General features: G+C 42.1%; 2 protein-coding genes across 5 annotated transcripts in view; both read right to left on the bottom strand.

Moving 5' to 3' along the window:
• shtn1 (shootin 1) overlaps positions 1-4,711 on the bottom strand; it is a 43,540-nt gene extending 38,829 nt beyond the window's left edge. For 3 of the 4 annotated variants that reach the window (XR_002874798.2, XM_011484069.4, XM_078932292.1), the window contains exons 1-2: positions 4,534-4,711; positions 1,977-2,029 (exon numbers count right to left, since the gene is read on the bottom strand). Coding sequence is in view for 3 of the 4 variants with exons in the window: in XM_011484069.4 (XP_011482371.1) it covers positions 1,977-2,029; positions 4,534-4,588 (108 nt within the window). In the remaining variant the exon portion in view is untranslated. Of the gene's footprint in view, positions 1-1,976; positions 2,030-2,640; positions 2,744-4,533 lie in introns of those variants that run through there. The other variant, XM_011484070.4, reaches the window with a different exon arrangement.
• Positions 4,712-6,902: 2,191 nt separating this feature from the next.
• atp6v1ba (ATPase, H+ transporting, lysosomal, V1 subunit B, member a) overlaps positions 6,903-17,099 on the bottom strand; it is a gene marked incomplete in the record, with an annotated part of 39,353 nt that continues 29,156 nt past the window's right edge. The window contains 8 exon segments of the mRNA NM_001278849.1: positions 6,903-7,071; positions 10,666-10,795; positions 10,870-10,974; positions 11,244-11,326; positions 12,445-12,595; positions 12,892-13,015; positions 13,260-13,357; positions 15,991-16,092. Of these exon segments, the coding sequence (NP_001265778.1) occupies positions 6,929-7,071; positions 10,666-10,795; positions 10,870-10,974; positions 11,244-11,326; positions 12,445-12,595; positions 12,892-13,015; positions 13,260-13,357; positions 15,991-16,092 (936 nt within the window).

Raw genomic sequence — 17,099 nt, forward strand, 5'->3', positions numbered from 1 at the left:
TAGATAGTGTTGTCTTTTTAAGCTGCATTCACTCCGTTAATAAAGCGGATGAATGTGGGTCTTCACAAAGCCAGCTTACAATTTTACCTGAACGTACACAACCATGGGGTCAAATCAGGGTGAAAAGCCAGATTGTACATTTATTTCGTTTTTTTTAAATCAAAAAGGTTTTATACTCAAAAGCACATACTGTAAACATGAAAAGAATATTGAAAATTTGAATAAAAACTCTAAATTTGAAAAAATAAAATTTAAAGTTGAAGAAATTCTGAAATTTTAAATAAAAAAAAGCTATAAACTTAAAAATGTTTTATTGTAACAGCTGTTTTTTCCCTTCTTTTCTTTTTCTCTTCCCTTGCGGTAAAAACTGCTTTTTTCTTCTCGGATCAGAATTTGTCACCAAACTCTTCAAGAACAGATCTTTTCAGCCAAGATGTTTCAGAGCTGCTGTTTTCACAAAAAAGCCTGTTGAGAGGAGAGGAGGGAGGTGAAGAGAAGGATTCAGGTAACTAGTGAAGGTTCACTGAGAGACGTTAACTGTCACCATGAGGAAGTACTGACCCAGCACAGAGTACTAACAGAGTACTAACCCAGACAGACAGACGGTTGCTGTCTAAATGAAGTGTATGCTCATAGATAAAGTTCTGCACACTTTGGAGAAAAATGTAAGAAAAACAAATACATTTGGTATTATGTCTGTTTTAAATACAATCTTTCTTTGTTTTGAATATGAAACTTCCCTGTTAGATAACTGTCAAAAATATGTTGCAGGGTCACAGGCATTAGTATCAAACCCCGAAACATCCATTCAACAAAGAGCTTGTGTGTACTGACCACAACTATGAAAACGCCAATGCAGCAAACAACAATCAGGCACTGCTGAACAGTTGACATGTTTTCTAAACGACTTTACTTTTTCGTGTTTAGAATTACTTTGTTAATGCAGATTATTGACCACAACAAATTGCCACTAACATTCATGTCTCAGTAGGGAAAAAATAAACAAGAGACGGCATAGTTTAATGAATAAAAATACATTACAATAATCCAATAGACTACATAAAGAGCTGTGTAGATAAAGCTAAAACAAATGTCAGAAAAAGTAAAAAAAAGATGTTTTGACGAAAGTTTTTTTTGGTTTTTCTAACTGGCGCCGCAGTCGGGTGCTGCTTAAGTTAGCACAGAGTTAGCTTAGTTGTTTTTTTTTCATTATTCTCTCATGATCAACTTTCTTTGACGGACATGGACTTTTTTTAAAACCTATTTCCACCTCTTCTGGGTCTGAGACGGTGTGTAAACGATGCACCTGCATTGAATAAAGTCTGTTGTTGGAGAAGTGACCCCCCCTTCCATTGACGTGTTCTCCCCACCATGACAAAGGTGGATAAAGGTGGAAAGATTTCATGTAATCCATGGACACCAGTGAAGATCACAAATCATTGAAGAAAAAAGGTTCAGAGCACTGTCTAGTGGGTCTAGATGACCCAACTCCCAACGTTAAAGTGCTTAGGATAGCACAAGGGTTAATTTAAAAAAAAGTTTCCATTGAAGTTTTGCAAAATATGTCCATTTCAAAAAACCCTTCCTCCAAGCCCTAAAAGTTGTTTTTTTTTCGATAAATGCAAGTTTCAAAATTCTCGTGTTTCCATTAGGTGAATTTATTATGGCAAATCCAATCTGCGCAGTTTCATAGTCAATGGAAGCACAGCTACTGTTATAATTATCTGTTCCACAAAGTATTACTACACGCATCTTTCACGTTGACAGTTATCTTAACCTGCAGTTGTAAATGTGTTTTTCTGTAAAGCTGCCTTCAAGTCTAATGCTAAACATTTAAATCATTTTCTGTACAACAGGGCTACACTTGTGCGTGTGTGTGATGCACTGCTGCCCGCACACGTCCTGCTAGTTTCTACGACTTTGCTAGACTGAGAAACAGAAGGCTTCACGCGGAGTGGACAGCGTGGGACACTTACTTGCATGGCTGCTGCCTCGCTCCTCCTCTGCAGGTCCTCATACTCGTGCAGGGCTGTGGGGAGCAGAGGATGCCAGTGAGCCATTTTTCAGCACGGCAAACAGCAGAGAGGACTGGCAGCACTGAAGGACAGACTCATCCAGCATGTGATGCTTTCTCAGTTCCGTGTTACTGAACAGTCACCGCTTCACATGTTGGAAACTACAGCAGGTTTTAATACAAGACGGCAAACATTTCCTCCAATAAGTGTGCCATTGTTACATTTACATGTGTCGATGTGCAGAATATTTACTTTACTGAGTTTTGAATCATCCTCATATTTGAGGAACTAAGTTGTTCGCTGCATTTAACTTGTCTTATTTCGACTGAGGGGAACAAAAATTCATTGAGTGTTCGATTCAAACTGTGCTTTAACCCGTTTTTTTTTTCTCCAAATCTTTTGCAGAACAACCATGAACAATCAAACTGACCACTACAAAGAAACTGCAGTGAAATCATCGATTTTCAAGGCTTTGAAAGAAATTATGTTTTTTCTTGTTTGTGTCAGGTTAGGAGGGCTTGGGGCATGAAGGACCCAAAATGCAGAGACGGGAGCACAAGGTTCCAGGGCAAGGGATTTCATCTTAACAAAAAGCGCTGCAGAGCAGGATAAAACAAAAACTCACTGTGGGCAAACCATGAACAAGGCAGAAGGGAGTCAGGGATGAAGAGACAATAATGACGTTAAGGACGTTACATGAGAGACATTAATGGACCAGCACAAGAGGAAGGCAGAGACAAGACTTAAATACAGACAGGACTGACAAGACACAGGTGATCATGATCAGGGCTGATTGGGACCAAGGAAGTAAAACTCAATAACATGACAAAACGGGAAACCTTTCAAAATAAAACAGGAAACAAAACTCAACCATGACAGAACAAGACAGAAAGCAAAAACCAACACAAATAAACCCAAACCATGACAGTTTGTTTGTTTATTGTTTTTTTGGAGAAAATTGTTCTACATATTTTGCCTCTCCCCCACTCCCCAAACCTGCATCCTCTCCACTCCAGTTTGCACAAAATTCATTGCTCGCAGGAGAAAAAAAGACACTTCTAAGGACTGGAATGTTTTCTCCAGCTGAAAACAACCGGAGTTTAATGACTTTCCACTGAACCAAAAAAAAAAGAGACACATTTTTATGCAGTGTTTTTCCGAGCTGAACATAAAAATCCAGTGAGAAGGTGCAGAAAAAAAAGAGGATTATCAAGATGTTAAAAAAGGTAACAGAGCAAGAATGGTTATTCTGACTCACAGGATGACGGAGTAGCAGCTGTTTCTTTATTTTAGCTTCTTGGAACCAGCGAGTACTTCCTGATTAGAACGTCAGGGAGGAGGGGCCATTCAGTCCAGTTCTCACACACAGTGGATGGTTCTGTCAGAACCAGAACTCAGACTAAACCATGTGCCTGTAGTGTTTGAAAACAAAGTCTACAGAACAGGCTTCAGTAAGAAGATCCTCTCCCTCTCATGTATGTAGTGAGTGTGATCATGCACACCCAAAACCTGATTATTAGATTTCTTTAATTATTTGATCCTGTACCCGACACTGTCAGTTTTTGAGAAATCTGATGAAGATTTCCATAACCTGATTTCTCTGTGCATGTATATTTGTTCATCTCATTCATTTATTTCTTGTGTTTATCATTAAAAACAATAATAATAATCACAACCATCTTTTTGGTGTAATGTTGAGGTGAAACCAGCCTCCAGTGGTCATTTGAGGTAGTGCAACATTTGGCAGGCTTGCACACCGCGGTCAAGTGAGCCGACATCTGTGGAAGTGCGATCTCGCTAGCCGTCACTGACTTATTGCATGCACGTTTACATCGTAGTTTGCGGTACACACGCCCAGCAAGCAGAAAACACGGTATACAGCGCTAATATCACGCATTATCAAATAACATGTACTGTGCTCTGAAATGAATGAGAGCTATTGCAAGCCCTATATTGTTATTTGATGAATAAATTCATTTTGCATGTCTGTTCATTCCTTAATAAACTACCAGAAATAACGTGTTTTCTTTGAAATATGATCAATCAGACAGATTCTAAAAGAGAGCTTTAACACTGACAAGAGTGTTTTGTGGGTTGTTGAGCATGACATGGATGGGATCAGAACAGAAATGAAGAAACTCCACGTAAACGGGGAACATCTGGTCATGTCAACTCTTTCTAAAGTTGAGGTTAAGGTAACACAAAACATTCACTGGATTATTGTTGGTAATGTTGTTCATGATCATCTCAGATGTCGGTTCACTTGACCGTTGTGCTTGCACTAAACCAAAGCAGTTTGCTCTGGAACCCAGTGGCAGGAAGGATGACAGAAACGTGGCCCTCCGTCACGCCTTGCTTCCAAACCGGCGGGTCGCTGACTTTCAGACAGGTAACGTGGCGGGCAGCAACACCTGTGCTACAGCAGGGCATCTTTGCCGCCGCGGCGCGCGCCGCGATCCCGCGTGCTGCGGAGGGACACCACCACCAATCTAAAGGGAGCAGATTGTGAAGACATTACCTTGCTTTGACAGGTCTGAGACGACACTAACTCTGCCCAGCTCCTCCGCCGCCATGGCCAGAAATAAAAACAAGACAAAGTCCAACCGGAAGTGCTGTGGCGCCACACCTGTCCCAGGTAAACTGAGACATGCAGGTGGTCAAAGGTTCAAAGCAGCTGTCATTTGCAGATCAGTGAGAAAGCAGGTTCTCACACCCACAAGCAAACATTTCAAAACATGCAGTAAAACTGTCTTTCAAAAAATGTTTTGTCTTTAAAAAATAAAGTCAAAAAGTTTTGGGTATGATTGGTAACTGATTACTTTAGTAACTTTTTTGTGTGTGTGCCTGTATTTTTAGTTTTAGTGCCAGTTTACAAACGGTTTTTTAAATTAATTCAATTCAATTCAATTTTATTTGTATAGCCCAAATTCACAACAACAGTCGTCTTGATGGGCTTCAAAGTAAACATGAAATCAAAAGGATCACGAATACAAAGAGTTCAATAGGAAAATACTAAAATGAACTAACAAACTGACTAAGCTATACTGGCATCCCTGCCCTTAGACCCCCCTTCGCGGTAAGGAAAAACTCCTAAAAACCTGGATTCCGGAAAAAAACTCAGGGTTATCCACATGAAGGAGGGATCCTCCCCCAGGACGGACAGACGATTTACCAGAACTCATAGAGAAGAATTAACTTATCTAACTCTACAACTACATATATAAAGTCCAGCAGACGAGCTCCATCCAGATGGAGTTGGGGGGTCAGCCAGGGGTACGAGTCGACTCTAAAGTCCTAAATTTATGAGAAAAAGTCACAACTGTTAAATAACAAGAATAAAGTTATATATTTATGACTATAAAAGTCATAGGATACTTTTTTTTTAAATCGTAAATCTACGAGATTCAAAGTAACATAAATTAATTAATAAATTATCAACTTTCAATCTCGTAATATTACTTTTGGTCGTACTTTTATATTATTTCCTAAAAATAAGATAAAATAAAAAGTCTGGGGGTCAGTTAAAATGATCCCAAACGAGAGCCAAAGGAGCCAAATCCACTGTAGAGGCCCTCAGGAGCCGCTTGGACCAAACACCATCACTTCTATTCTTGTAAACAAGACAAACATCATTTTATTTTAATGGCCTTTAAATGAAACGGACCCTTTGGCGTTAGATGTCTGGTTTGGAAAAGCCGTCCAAGTTAGTGACAGATCTGTTATCTATTTGCTGCATAACATCACCAGATTCAGTCAGAAGAGCTGAAGAAGACAAGAGAGACAGCTGACACCTTCAATTCAAAACAACGATTAGTCACTTTTTCTTTCTAAAACCTTCTAACTTTTGTTTTAAAAAACAGATAAAGCTTTAAATCTTTTCAATGTGTAGTCTTTTTTATTTTCTTCAGATGTAGTCCTTTCCTTCTGAATATAAAAGTTTTCCCTTTTTTACCATTTGGTTCAAACGGTAACAGTTTTGTTTCAATAAAATCCTTCAATTCAGCCCTTTGGTTTATTTGATCTTGCAGGATGCAGATCTACAAGTGTCGCATTGCAAGCTTTTACTTATTTCTTAATGATTTTATTTTTATTGGGCAGCCAAAAGACTTAGTGAAAACAAGACAGCACTACTGCTGCAAATGCCTCAGTGTTTGCAGATGATATGATAATTACTTGGTGGCTCCATGAAGCGTTTTTCCAATCAAGACCAGAAGAGGAAAGCTTTCACATATAATTTAATTTATTCATAGACACAAACACTCACAAAACCTTTACGGTCACACAACAAAGAGTTTCTGCGGATAGTTGGGAATGTCGAATATAATCTCATATATTTATTTGTCAACAAAACAAAAATGTAAATGATGCTCCGAGAGGAAACAGAAGGGCCCAAACATCCAATAAACATAGAATCTCTGCTTTTGGCTCATGTTTGTGTGACTTTAAGATGCTTTCCTGATAAAAAAACAAACAAAAAAACGTGCCACTTTCTGTAACTCATGAGGAAAAATCTGTCCGCTGATGCAGATATGGGGACATAAAGCTGCAAATCTCTTCCTCTTAATTTAAGACTTTGCATGGATTTATTATTTAATGATTGTTCTATTGAAGTGAAAGCTTCAGAAAAAGATGGAGAGGAACACCCAGCTGCAGTGGGTCCAGACAAACCATAAATCTATGATTGATATGTTCACTTTGAGTCCAACAGACGACTTTAGAGCACAAATACACAACAGTACATCTAGATGATGGCGAGTCTTCCTGCCTGGTTCTCCTGGAGGAGGGGCCTGAAGGGATGCATGGAGAGGAAGAGGAGAAGGGACCTTCTAACACCTGCAGGGGAAGTGCTTTGCTGAAAGGTAAGGGGGGGTGGGGGGGTGGAGATGTTGAACCAGAGCATCCCTGAGTGGGGCTCAGTGGCGGGCGGCGGACTCCCTGGGGTAGAACTCAGCCAGCGTGCTCTGAGGAATCCTCTTCAGCATCTCCTTGGGGAAGATTCGCAGCAGCTGCCAGCCGATGTCCAGCGTTTCGTACACCGTCCTGTTGTCATACGGGCCTGAAGGGGGCGGAGCAGAGATGCTGGTCAACACCTGAACTGTTCAGAGGTGGTGTAACGCACACAAATGCATGCACCTTTAGTTAGAAAAACACAAAGAACTTTAAAACACCTTAGGTTCTCTAAAGTTTGAATTAGATTGTGGTTTAGAATCTGTTTAAAAAAAGCACAAAAAAAGCTCTGAGTTCAAATGAAACGCTAGAACTTTGGCATGACTCGGTAGCTTTAAACAGAAACATGGATAACTCCCAGATCTGCTGAGGCCTGAAAAAAACAGACAAACCAAACAAAAACCAGGGAGGACGTACTGGGAAAGCACTATCTTCTGTGCACGGCACTATTTGATCATCTCTGTGTCTGCTGGGTCAACAAGTCTCTGAACATGAGGCCTGAGCTTTGTCAGGCATGGTCAAGCTGAAAAAGGAACAGTTTTGACTGCAGTGGGAGATCGTGGAAAAAAGATCCACACAGTGCAAACCAGACCTGCATTATTATCAGGACTTGAGGGTGTTCCTGTTTTCTGACATGGTAAACTGGACAGCAAAAGCTTAAAGACCCACTCTGATGAAAATAGTGTTTTTGTAACATTTTCTGTTCATGATGGAGGACATGTATGAAGGTAATTAAGCTTAAATTCATTTCAATCAGGAGGTGAATCAGGAGAAGAGGAAAAAATGCAGTTTGAAAAGGATTGTAGTTATGTAGAAAAAAGCTATTTGAGCCAGTCTCTCTGCTCTGCTCCATTCTGATTCATCCACTGTCAGACCAACAGATCCATGAACGTCTTTGTTTTCCTCGTCTGAGCTGGAATCTGGATCTAAACTGGACGGATGGATACCTCTGATATTGCTCGCCATTTTTGTTGCACCACTAATGTTAGGTTGTTGGTGTGATGGGCTGTAAGCTAGCAGCAGAGAGTGTAAACAGAGAGCTCTCAGCAATGGAGCGAGGGAGTGGGGGTGGGGTTACTCTGCGCCAACAGTCCCGCCCACAAATTCAAATGAACTCCTGCCACTCTGCAGAAAAATAAGCAACACACTATATTATAGATCATTTTTATGCTTGGGTCTCGTTTGCTTCTTTGAAAAAGTGCCTCCAGAGTTTCTCCTGCTTCTGGGGTGAACATCTGAAGCAGCTGAACAGGAGAACAAGCTCTCCATCCTACCTGACAAGAGAGAGAAGCTTTACAATAGCTCGAAACAGGACTTTAAAATGTCAAACTGAAATCTTGAACTGGTTTTATACTCAGGGACCAGATGTGCCACCTCTGCTTCAGACCAACTTCTGTCATTTCCTGTAGAAAACTGCTGTGCCGTGAGGAAAAAATGACAGAAATGCTTCTCTTTCCATGTCCCATGGTGGTTTGTTGGTGGGGATTTTCCTCCTTTCTGTGCCCCACAGGATTCAAAAGAGGAAACATCTCCATGGAAACATTTACCAAAAAGACTGAAACATCCTCAGAAAGAAGGAAGCTTGGTGGACGATTATTTTCCAAGGACATATTCAGAATCACAAACGATGTGATCTCCACTTTGACAGCTTTTAATCACAGTAATGATTCAAATCAAGTATGCAAACTGCACAGCCGCCTGCAGGCTTGTGTATATTTTTGCCAAAGGGAAGAAATTCTGAACATCTGTTATTTATGAATGTGGCAATTTGCACAGTTGAAGGAGGCCGGCTCTCCCAGTCACTGGACCAGTGGACGTTTTCCTTTTTTCTTCCCCTTAAACCCTGAGAACTGTGCAAAGAGCTCCTGAGTTCTGTTCACTAGTTTGTGTGGACATCCTACAGGCACTCACGCATCACGTGCACGCCCACGTGTGCGGCGATTGCATGAACTCGGTGAGGAGCCAGTACAAAAAACGTACAAACAGCTAGAGTGTGGCGTGAGGACACCGCACAACAGCATCGCCAATGACTTAAATTTGTGAACTCCTACATTATCCTACTTCATAATGCACTTACCACATGCAGAAAATTGGTATGTTCAATTTTTAAGACATCCCTTAAGGTGGCTGTATAAGCTCCACGGGTCCAGACAGACCCAAAACACCAGAGCAGCTAAACCTCCTGTATGTGTGTACATGTACGGGTACATGTGCATGGCTTGAAAACTATGAATGTAGTTTTCATGTTATTAGAATTTATACCATGGTCCGGGTGAATACTCGATTCTGATTGGCTGCTGGGTGTGCATTAAAAAGTGATATACCACAGTGATAACCGCACGGTTAAAAAAGAAGTTCCGGTCAGCTAGCTTAAATGTTTTGTATCACTGCGCCGGCTTTTTTAAAACAACCTTTAGCTTCATTATTTGGACAAAAATAAGCAGTAAGAGGTGAACTTTCTCTCTGAACTGATGCTTTATGCAACCCATCGGAAAGATCAGCATAGATATATAGCCGAATCTTGACTGCAGCGGTGGTGCGGCGCGACACGGACCATTTGTTACGTGGTGCGGCGCGCATAACAAATAGTCCGCTTTTTGTGAGAAAAGAAATCCAAATCGGAAATAAAACAAGAATTAAGGACTAAAAACTGGTTAATATGTATTACTTTTGTAAGTGACCATGGTATAAGCGGGTTAATGGCCTTCAAAGTGTGCGTTAAAAAGTGATAACGCACACTTCGTCGCCCATTACATGAAACACAGTTCATAAGGATGGAAAATGCGGAAGATCACAACTTTGATCATAAACCATCAGACCCGTGTCCATGAAGCTTCAAGATGACAAAAAATAATTTAGAAACTGAACTAAAATTGTTCTGCGACTTAACATTCAGCTGACTTCTAAACGACTTCAGCCCACTAGCTGTGTTTCCACTACACAAACAAGGGGACGAATGTGAACAACACATTGATTTACAGCAGATACAGGGCATACGGCTGCAGAGCTCATCATCCTCTATCAAAGGAGATGTCAGCATCTTAATCTGGAGAGCTCCTTACACGTGGGAGCGGCTACGGATGAAGCGCTTTTGGGAAATGGTGGTTGGTGATTTTACAGGAGGAGCTGTGGATCCAACACTTCCACATGACACGCTCAACTTTTGATGAGCTGTGACGCTGTGGGACGTCTTGTGGCGCCTGCTGTGTAGTGCCTAAGGCGGCCAGTCCCTACCGGGAAGCGCATTGCCATCTGGCCGTTGGTCATGTGGCTCATTTGGGTCATGTGGCTAAAAAAAAATGTTTCTATTGCAGTTTTGCGTATTATTTCAATTTCAAAGCGCCTCAAAAAACACCTCCTCCAGACGCAAAAACTTTTTTTTTTAGGTAAATGCGATTTAAAAAAAAATGGTTGTGTTTCCATTATGCGACTTTACTATTGCAAATCCAATTTGTGCAATTTCATGGCCAATGGAAACACAGCTACTGTCAGCTTAGAGTGGCGAGAGCAAAGATTGCTGCAGTTCCTGCTGAAAATGTTGACCTTCTCAGCCTTTCCATTGTAGATCTGTTATTCTGTCAGATGTTGGCAGAAAACCGAAGGTACTTTATCATCAAAGCACACAAGGCAGAAGAGAACTGCCTTATACACGCTCCAAACACAACTTAAGATGTGAAACGTCTCTGCTTCCTCTCCTTCTTACCCTGAGCGATGAAGTTCTTCTCAAACTTCTGCAGGAACTCCAGGTAAAGCAGGTCATCCGAGGTAAGCGCCTCTTCTCCCACCACTGCCTTCATGGCCTGCACGTCTTTACCGATGGCGTAGCAGGCATACTGCGCATAAAGACAGGTGTCACCAGGGACGGCTGCTCGTCACAGATCAATACCCTCAGGGACGGAACTGTTACCAGCTGGTTGGACACGTCAGCGTGGTCCTTCCTGGTCATCCCCTCACCGATGGCAGACTTCATCAGACGTGACAGTGAAGGCAGCACATTGATTGGAGGGTAGATCTGAAAAAAAAAAGAAAAAGGATGTTTTCTTCCAAATGGTTTTCACTTAATGTGATGGAAACCCAAAAAAAGGAATTCCACCATCAACTGGAGGCAAAAACAACACAGCATCATCATTCTAAACCCCCAAATTAGGTTGTGTTTATACAGACCTGGAAAAACTGCTTCAAGACACTTCCTGTTCTCCCTTTTTGAGAGTTTTCAGTTTCTCAAAAGCTGAGTGGAAAATGACAGGAACAGCTCAGAGACTCAGTGGAGATGAACCCTACCTGTCTGTTGTGCAGCTGCCTGTCAACATAGACTTGGCCCTCTGTGATGTATCCAGTCAGATCAGGAATGGGATGAGTGATGTCTGTAAAGCACAGAACAATAACTGTGTTACATTAAGGCATGAAAGCCTGGCGCGTCCAGAAAATCCTTCTGAGATCTTAACACACTCAGAAGATTCAGCTGTTTCTGCTTTTCTACAACTTTCAGATAAACCTGAACATTTAAATCCTGGGGAAAAGAGCAACAACACCGACATTTTACTATGATGCTTTGTTCAGATCGCCCTCGGCAACGCGTGTACAAACTGCTTCCAATGAAAGGACTGGTCTTTTGCATTCCACACATCACTACGCAAGTTTCTACGATGTCCAGCTCAGTCTTTGGCTAACCAGGGACCAGGATTTGGTAGTGACGTATGGATGGCGTAATTCACAGAAGTTCCAAGCGTGTAAAAATGGATCATTAAGGAGAAATGAAGAATTGTGGTTTGTGCCCGGCTTTCATAACTCACCAAGTCTTTCATAAATCGGATTAAAGCTGTGAGAGAAAGAGAATGGAGCAAGATTCATCAGATTTGCACCACACTGACGTTTTACAACCACTGTAGTTACGTGCACTAGTATCGGGTAGCGACCGTCCAGTGTGAACGCCGCCGTGTTCAATAACCCTTGTTGACGCATGCCCGCTGTGTATGTAGCATGAGACTCTGGCTTCATCAATCTAGAAACCTGGATGAGCGTTTCAAAAAAAAAAAAAAGTCATTAAGTCCAGATGCCACTGCTCAACTTCAAGACAATGTCACCTGGAGGAATGAGAACCTCGATCGACATAACTTTTAGTTATGTATGTTGCTATGACAACAGGACACTTCTTCTAGAGGAGTTCCATTGTCAGCCTGAGCTGAAGCAGGCTCTTAAAGTTAAAGTACCATCAGCTGTCACACACACCTAGGTGTGTGAAATTTGTTCTCTGCATTTGATCCATCCCCTGGGGGAGCGGTGAGCTGCAGACACAGCCGCACTTGGGAACCGTTTGGTGGCTTAACCCCCCCAATCCAACCCCTAAATGCCGAGTGTCAAGCAGGGAGGCATTGGCTCCTATTTTTAGAGTCTTTGGTATGACTCACCCTGGATTTGAACACCTGACCTTGCAGTCACGGGGCGGACACTCTTCCATAAGGCCACTGAGCTAAGGTCTTACCATCATTGGGCATTGTAAGGATGGGGATTTGGGTGATGGAGCCGTTCCTGCCCTCCACTCGTCCGGCGCGCTCATAGATCGTGGCCAGATCAGTGTACATGTAACCAGGAAAGCCTCGCCGGCCGGGCACCTCCTCCCGGGCAGCAGAGACCTGGAACCAGAAGAAATCCAACTGAATACGCAGCAGGACCGCATGAAGGAGCTGCAGATACACTTTCACCAGACGTTTCATTTTGCTGCCTTTGTTTTTCAACAATCCTCTAATTTCTGTTCTTCTGATGATCAATCTAATCGCCATTCACACTGCAGCAGGGCAGTTCTGCTTAACCGGGACGACGTGTAGAGAGTTAACTCAAATATTAGCTCGGTTCTTAGGAGGTTAAATCAAGACAGCAGAGGGATCTGTTTGGGTTTGTGTGAAAACAGGCGCCATGACGATTGCTGTACCTCTCTCAGAGCTTCAGCGTAGGAGCTCATGTCGGTGAGGATGACCAGGACGTGCTTCTCACACTGGTACGCCAAGTACTCTGCAGTGGTCAGCGCCAGACGGGGTGTAATGATACGCTCAATGCTGATTGGTCATAGAAAATACAGAGGATAAAGAAAAACTTTATTTTAATGTACAAGAAAGAAACAGAAGTTCTTTAAAGTTCAGAGAAAATGTATTTCATGCATTAAAAAGATTCATGTTTTACTTAGATTTATTTGCTCAAAGCTTTTGGCGTCTTTGTGAAGTTTAGTTCAACAATAAATGTGCTAATAGAAAAAAACATGTCTGTCTGGCTCCAGTGGAGAAAGTAATATGCTGCTTTTACGTGGGGTCATTGGCCAGGTTGAGGAAAAGGCAGACGTTGTCCATGGAACCATTTTCCTCAAAGTCAGACTTGAAGAAGCGAGCAGTTTCCATGTTGACCTGAGACACAGAGGATGCAAAAGCAGGGATGAAGTTCAGGAATTTTAGTCATGTCCTTTTGTTTTAAAGAATTTGGCCTTGAAAGTTTGCTTTTTTAATCAAAACTGGTGATTTTTTAACAACCCGAAGGTGTTAGAGGTGCATTCACTGTCAGGGATTTATGATCACAACTCTATCAGAGAGACTTTTCTGCACAAATGTTCTCATCTGCTTATACTTGTACTTTATTTGGCAACACCAATATTGTGCTGATTTGAATGTGCATTAATTGTGTTGTTATGATAAAGTGTAAGTGATTGGCAGCGTGTGTGAAAGGGTGAATGGGACTGTGAAGCGCTTTGGGCCTTGGAGGAAAGTAGGAAAGTACTGTACAAGCATACGCCATTTACCATTTCCCATGATTATGCAGCAACTTCTAAGCCCCTACATCACAGTGACATATGCAGAGCTCCAAAGCACACCATCCCAGGACAGAAACGCTCTGGGATTGCCAAGTCACGCTTTTCCATCCTTTCATCTAATGGACGTCTCTGAGTTTGTTGGTTGTCAGGAGAATTTGACTTGACTGCATTGTGCAGAGTATTAAATTTGCTGGTGGAGGATGATAATGTGGGGTTGTTTTCCAGGAGCTTGATGCATATGACTGTGCATTGGTGCAAAGCAAGGTCTATGAAAACATGGATGAGAGAGATTGGTGCAATACAAAAACCTGATAGGCCTGAACAGAGATCTGGCCTGAACCCCAAAGAGGACCTTTGGGTTGACCATGTGTGTAGACTTTAAACTAGACCTTGACCAACCTCAGTGTCTGACCTCACAAATGCTTTTCTGATAGAGTTATGGCTGCAAAGGGTCAGATATATGAAACCCTATGGATTGGATTGATCCGTCTCAAACAGATGCGTATGAGTGTAAAGGTGATAGGTGACTTTTGGCTACACATTGTAATAAATATTTAAGGGATAATGCCCGATGAGATCCCCATGGTCAGAAATGAATGGATGAGGCAAAGGCATGAATTGTCCTCAGCTTTGGTTGGAAGTCCATTCATTTCTGATAATGGACACTTTGAACAGATGTACACCCCCCCCCCCCACACCTGGAGGAAGCCCATCTGCCGGACAATTTAAACATGTAATTCTTCTCTAAGAGTTCTGGTACATCGCCTGTCTGTCCTGGGGGAGGATCTCTCCTCCATGTGGACATCCCTGAGGTTTCTTCTTTTTTTTCGCTGAACCGTTTTTTTGTTTTTTTTTAAAGTTTTTCCTTACGGCGAAGGAGGGTCTAAGGGCAGGAATGCCCAGTTTAGTTTAGTCTGTTTAGTTTAGTTTAGCCAATACCTATTGAATTCTATGACTTTATGTTCTTTAGGATTCATGTTTATTATAAAATTACCAGTATTAAGCCCAGTGAGATGACTATAGTTGTAAATATTGGGCTATAAAAATAAAATTGAATTGAACTGAACCCATACTATGGTCATTTATACAAAAATTAATATTAAATCAATTGTTAGTCCTTAAATCTTGTTATTTTTTAAGTTTACACTCGTGCTTTATGAACAGAAATTCTTTTTCAGGTGTCCATTATCACTTTTTATTAGACACACCAATCAGCAGCCAATCCGAATCCAGTATTCACCCAGACTATGGTACATGTTGCTGTTAAGCTGAGACCATTTTGAAAGTTGAATGTATTCTGTTGGGTTTTTTAGGACACCAGCTGTTATTGGGTGGCCGTGGTGGCCGTGGTGCTGCGGTATGGCGGTCGACCCATGATCGTAAGATTGCAGGTTCGATTCCCGCCTTGCACGCCCATGAGTCGAAGTGTCCTTGGGCAAGACACTGAACCCCACCTTGCCTCTGGTGGTAGGCGGGCGCCTGTGTTTGGCAGCGGAGCGGCCACCAGTGTGTGAATGTGTGAGTGATTGTGTGTGTGACTGGGTGAATGGGTCTGTGACTGTAAAGTGCTTTGTCCTTGTAGGAAGAAAGGCGCTATATAAGTATACGCAATTTATTGAAAGCCTCTCTGTACACTTTGAGAGGCTGTTTACAAAAATAGTTGACCCAACTTTCAGACACGATTCATGAAGTCAGAGCAGTTTAATGATAAGATGTCAGGCTTTAATATACATTTTACTAACTATGAAAGTGGAAATCTGATAAACAGAAAAGAGGTTAAAGTTCATGAACATTAGCTGTGCACAAAACAGGCCGTCTCAGCAGTAAACATAAGCACTTATGCCACTGCGTATGCTGTCCTTTTAAAGAAATGATTATTCATGTGGCACACTGTGCAAACCCCTGTTCACGCAGAATGGTAATGCTTGTTCCACAGTAACCAGAATGGGACACACACTGACAATGCATAAGAGGCTGAGAACCTGATACTGCATGACCGGTGGTGCTGAAAGGTCTGCTGAATTAGTAACCTGTCTACATGGCCGGGGATATGCTCACAAGTGCAGAAGTAACAAGAGGGACTTAAAGGTTAAATCACCTGGTGAATAAAAGAATAGCAGGGCGGGAGTGAAGGGACTGGGTGTCACATAAGGGTTAAGAGGGGGATTAGAGGCTCCAGCTGGGTGGGGGTTTGAAAAACTGCACGCTACAAGATGCCATTCGTCTGCTCACCCCCATGGCTGCAAACACGATGGCAAAGTTTTCTGCGCTGTAGTCCATCACGTCCTTGGACTTCTGCACGAGGCCGGCCTGGCGACAGATCTGAGCGGCGATCTGCAGACGGGAGAAGACGAGAAGGTCGCCACGTCAGCACAGGATCGGCTAAAATGTGTGTGTGTGAGGAAAAGCTGATGATTTGAGACAGAGAAAGAACAATGAAAGTAAAACAGCTCAACATATCCATCAATGACCAAAATGATCGTGAAAATTTCTGATTGAAGCATTCATGCGGTTCATTCGGAGAAGCTGCAAGTACTTCATTTCAAGAGTTTCCCTAACAGCCTCACAGAAAAATTAACGGAGACAAAACGGCTTTGAGTTTGAGACATGAGTGAATGTCAGGCTGCCACAGGGTTGCTGGTTCAATTCCAGGGTGTCGCAGTCACATGTGGAAGGGTCCTTGGGTACCATTTGGAGCCTTTAGTTGGTCCTGGTGGGTTAGGTCAGTGTTTTTCAACCTTTTTTGAGCCACGGCACACCTTAACCTTGACAAAAATCCCGCGGCACATCAGCATCCCAAAAAAAAAAAAAAAAGGAGAAACTCAGTCTATAGTGATCTACAGTCCCTCTGCAATCTCACATGCATTTTTGGGATAATTGTGGCAGAAAAAGCTGGAAGTTGCAGCTGGTTTTTTTTCTAAAAGTTGTAATAAAGGTTCGGTTAGAAGATTTAAAAACTGTTTAAATTGTGTTCGTTGTTGTTTCAAGACGTTGAGAGGAGAGACTCATTGTGCGCCGAGACGTTGTCACATTAACACAATGCATCATGTCGTGCAAAAATATGCCGAACGCCAGAAAGACTAGCGTCTCGGAGCTTCATTGTTTTGTTCACTTGTTCCACGGTCTGACACCGGATTCTGTGGAAAGATACACCGCTAAAGACGAGCTTTAGCTGGTATTTTTGTTAGAACTGAGAGACTTTATCAACAGAATCAGAACAAGGAAGTGAAGACTTTAACCACTTCTGATTGGTCAGACTGATGACGTGTGATTAAAACTCCAAGAATGATTGGTGGAGACAGTTAAAGGGGCGGGACTTTTCCTAAAACAGAGCTAAAGCT

The sequence above is a fragment of the Oryzias latipes genome, chromosome 15 (genome assembly GCF_053564925.1).
Source record: "Oryzias latipes strain Hd-rR chromosome 15, Olatipes_Hd-rR_3.1".
NCBI lineage: Eukaryota > Metazoa > Chordata > Actinopteri > Beloniformes > Adrianichthyidae > Oryzias > Oryzias latipes.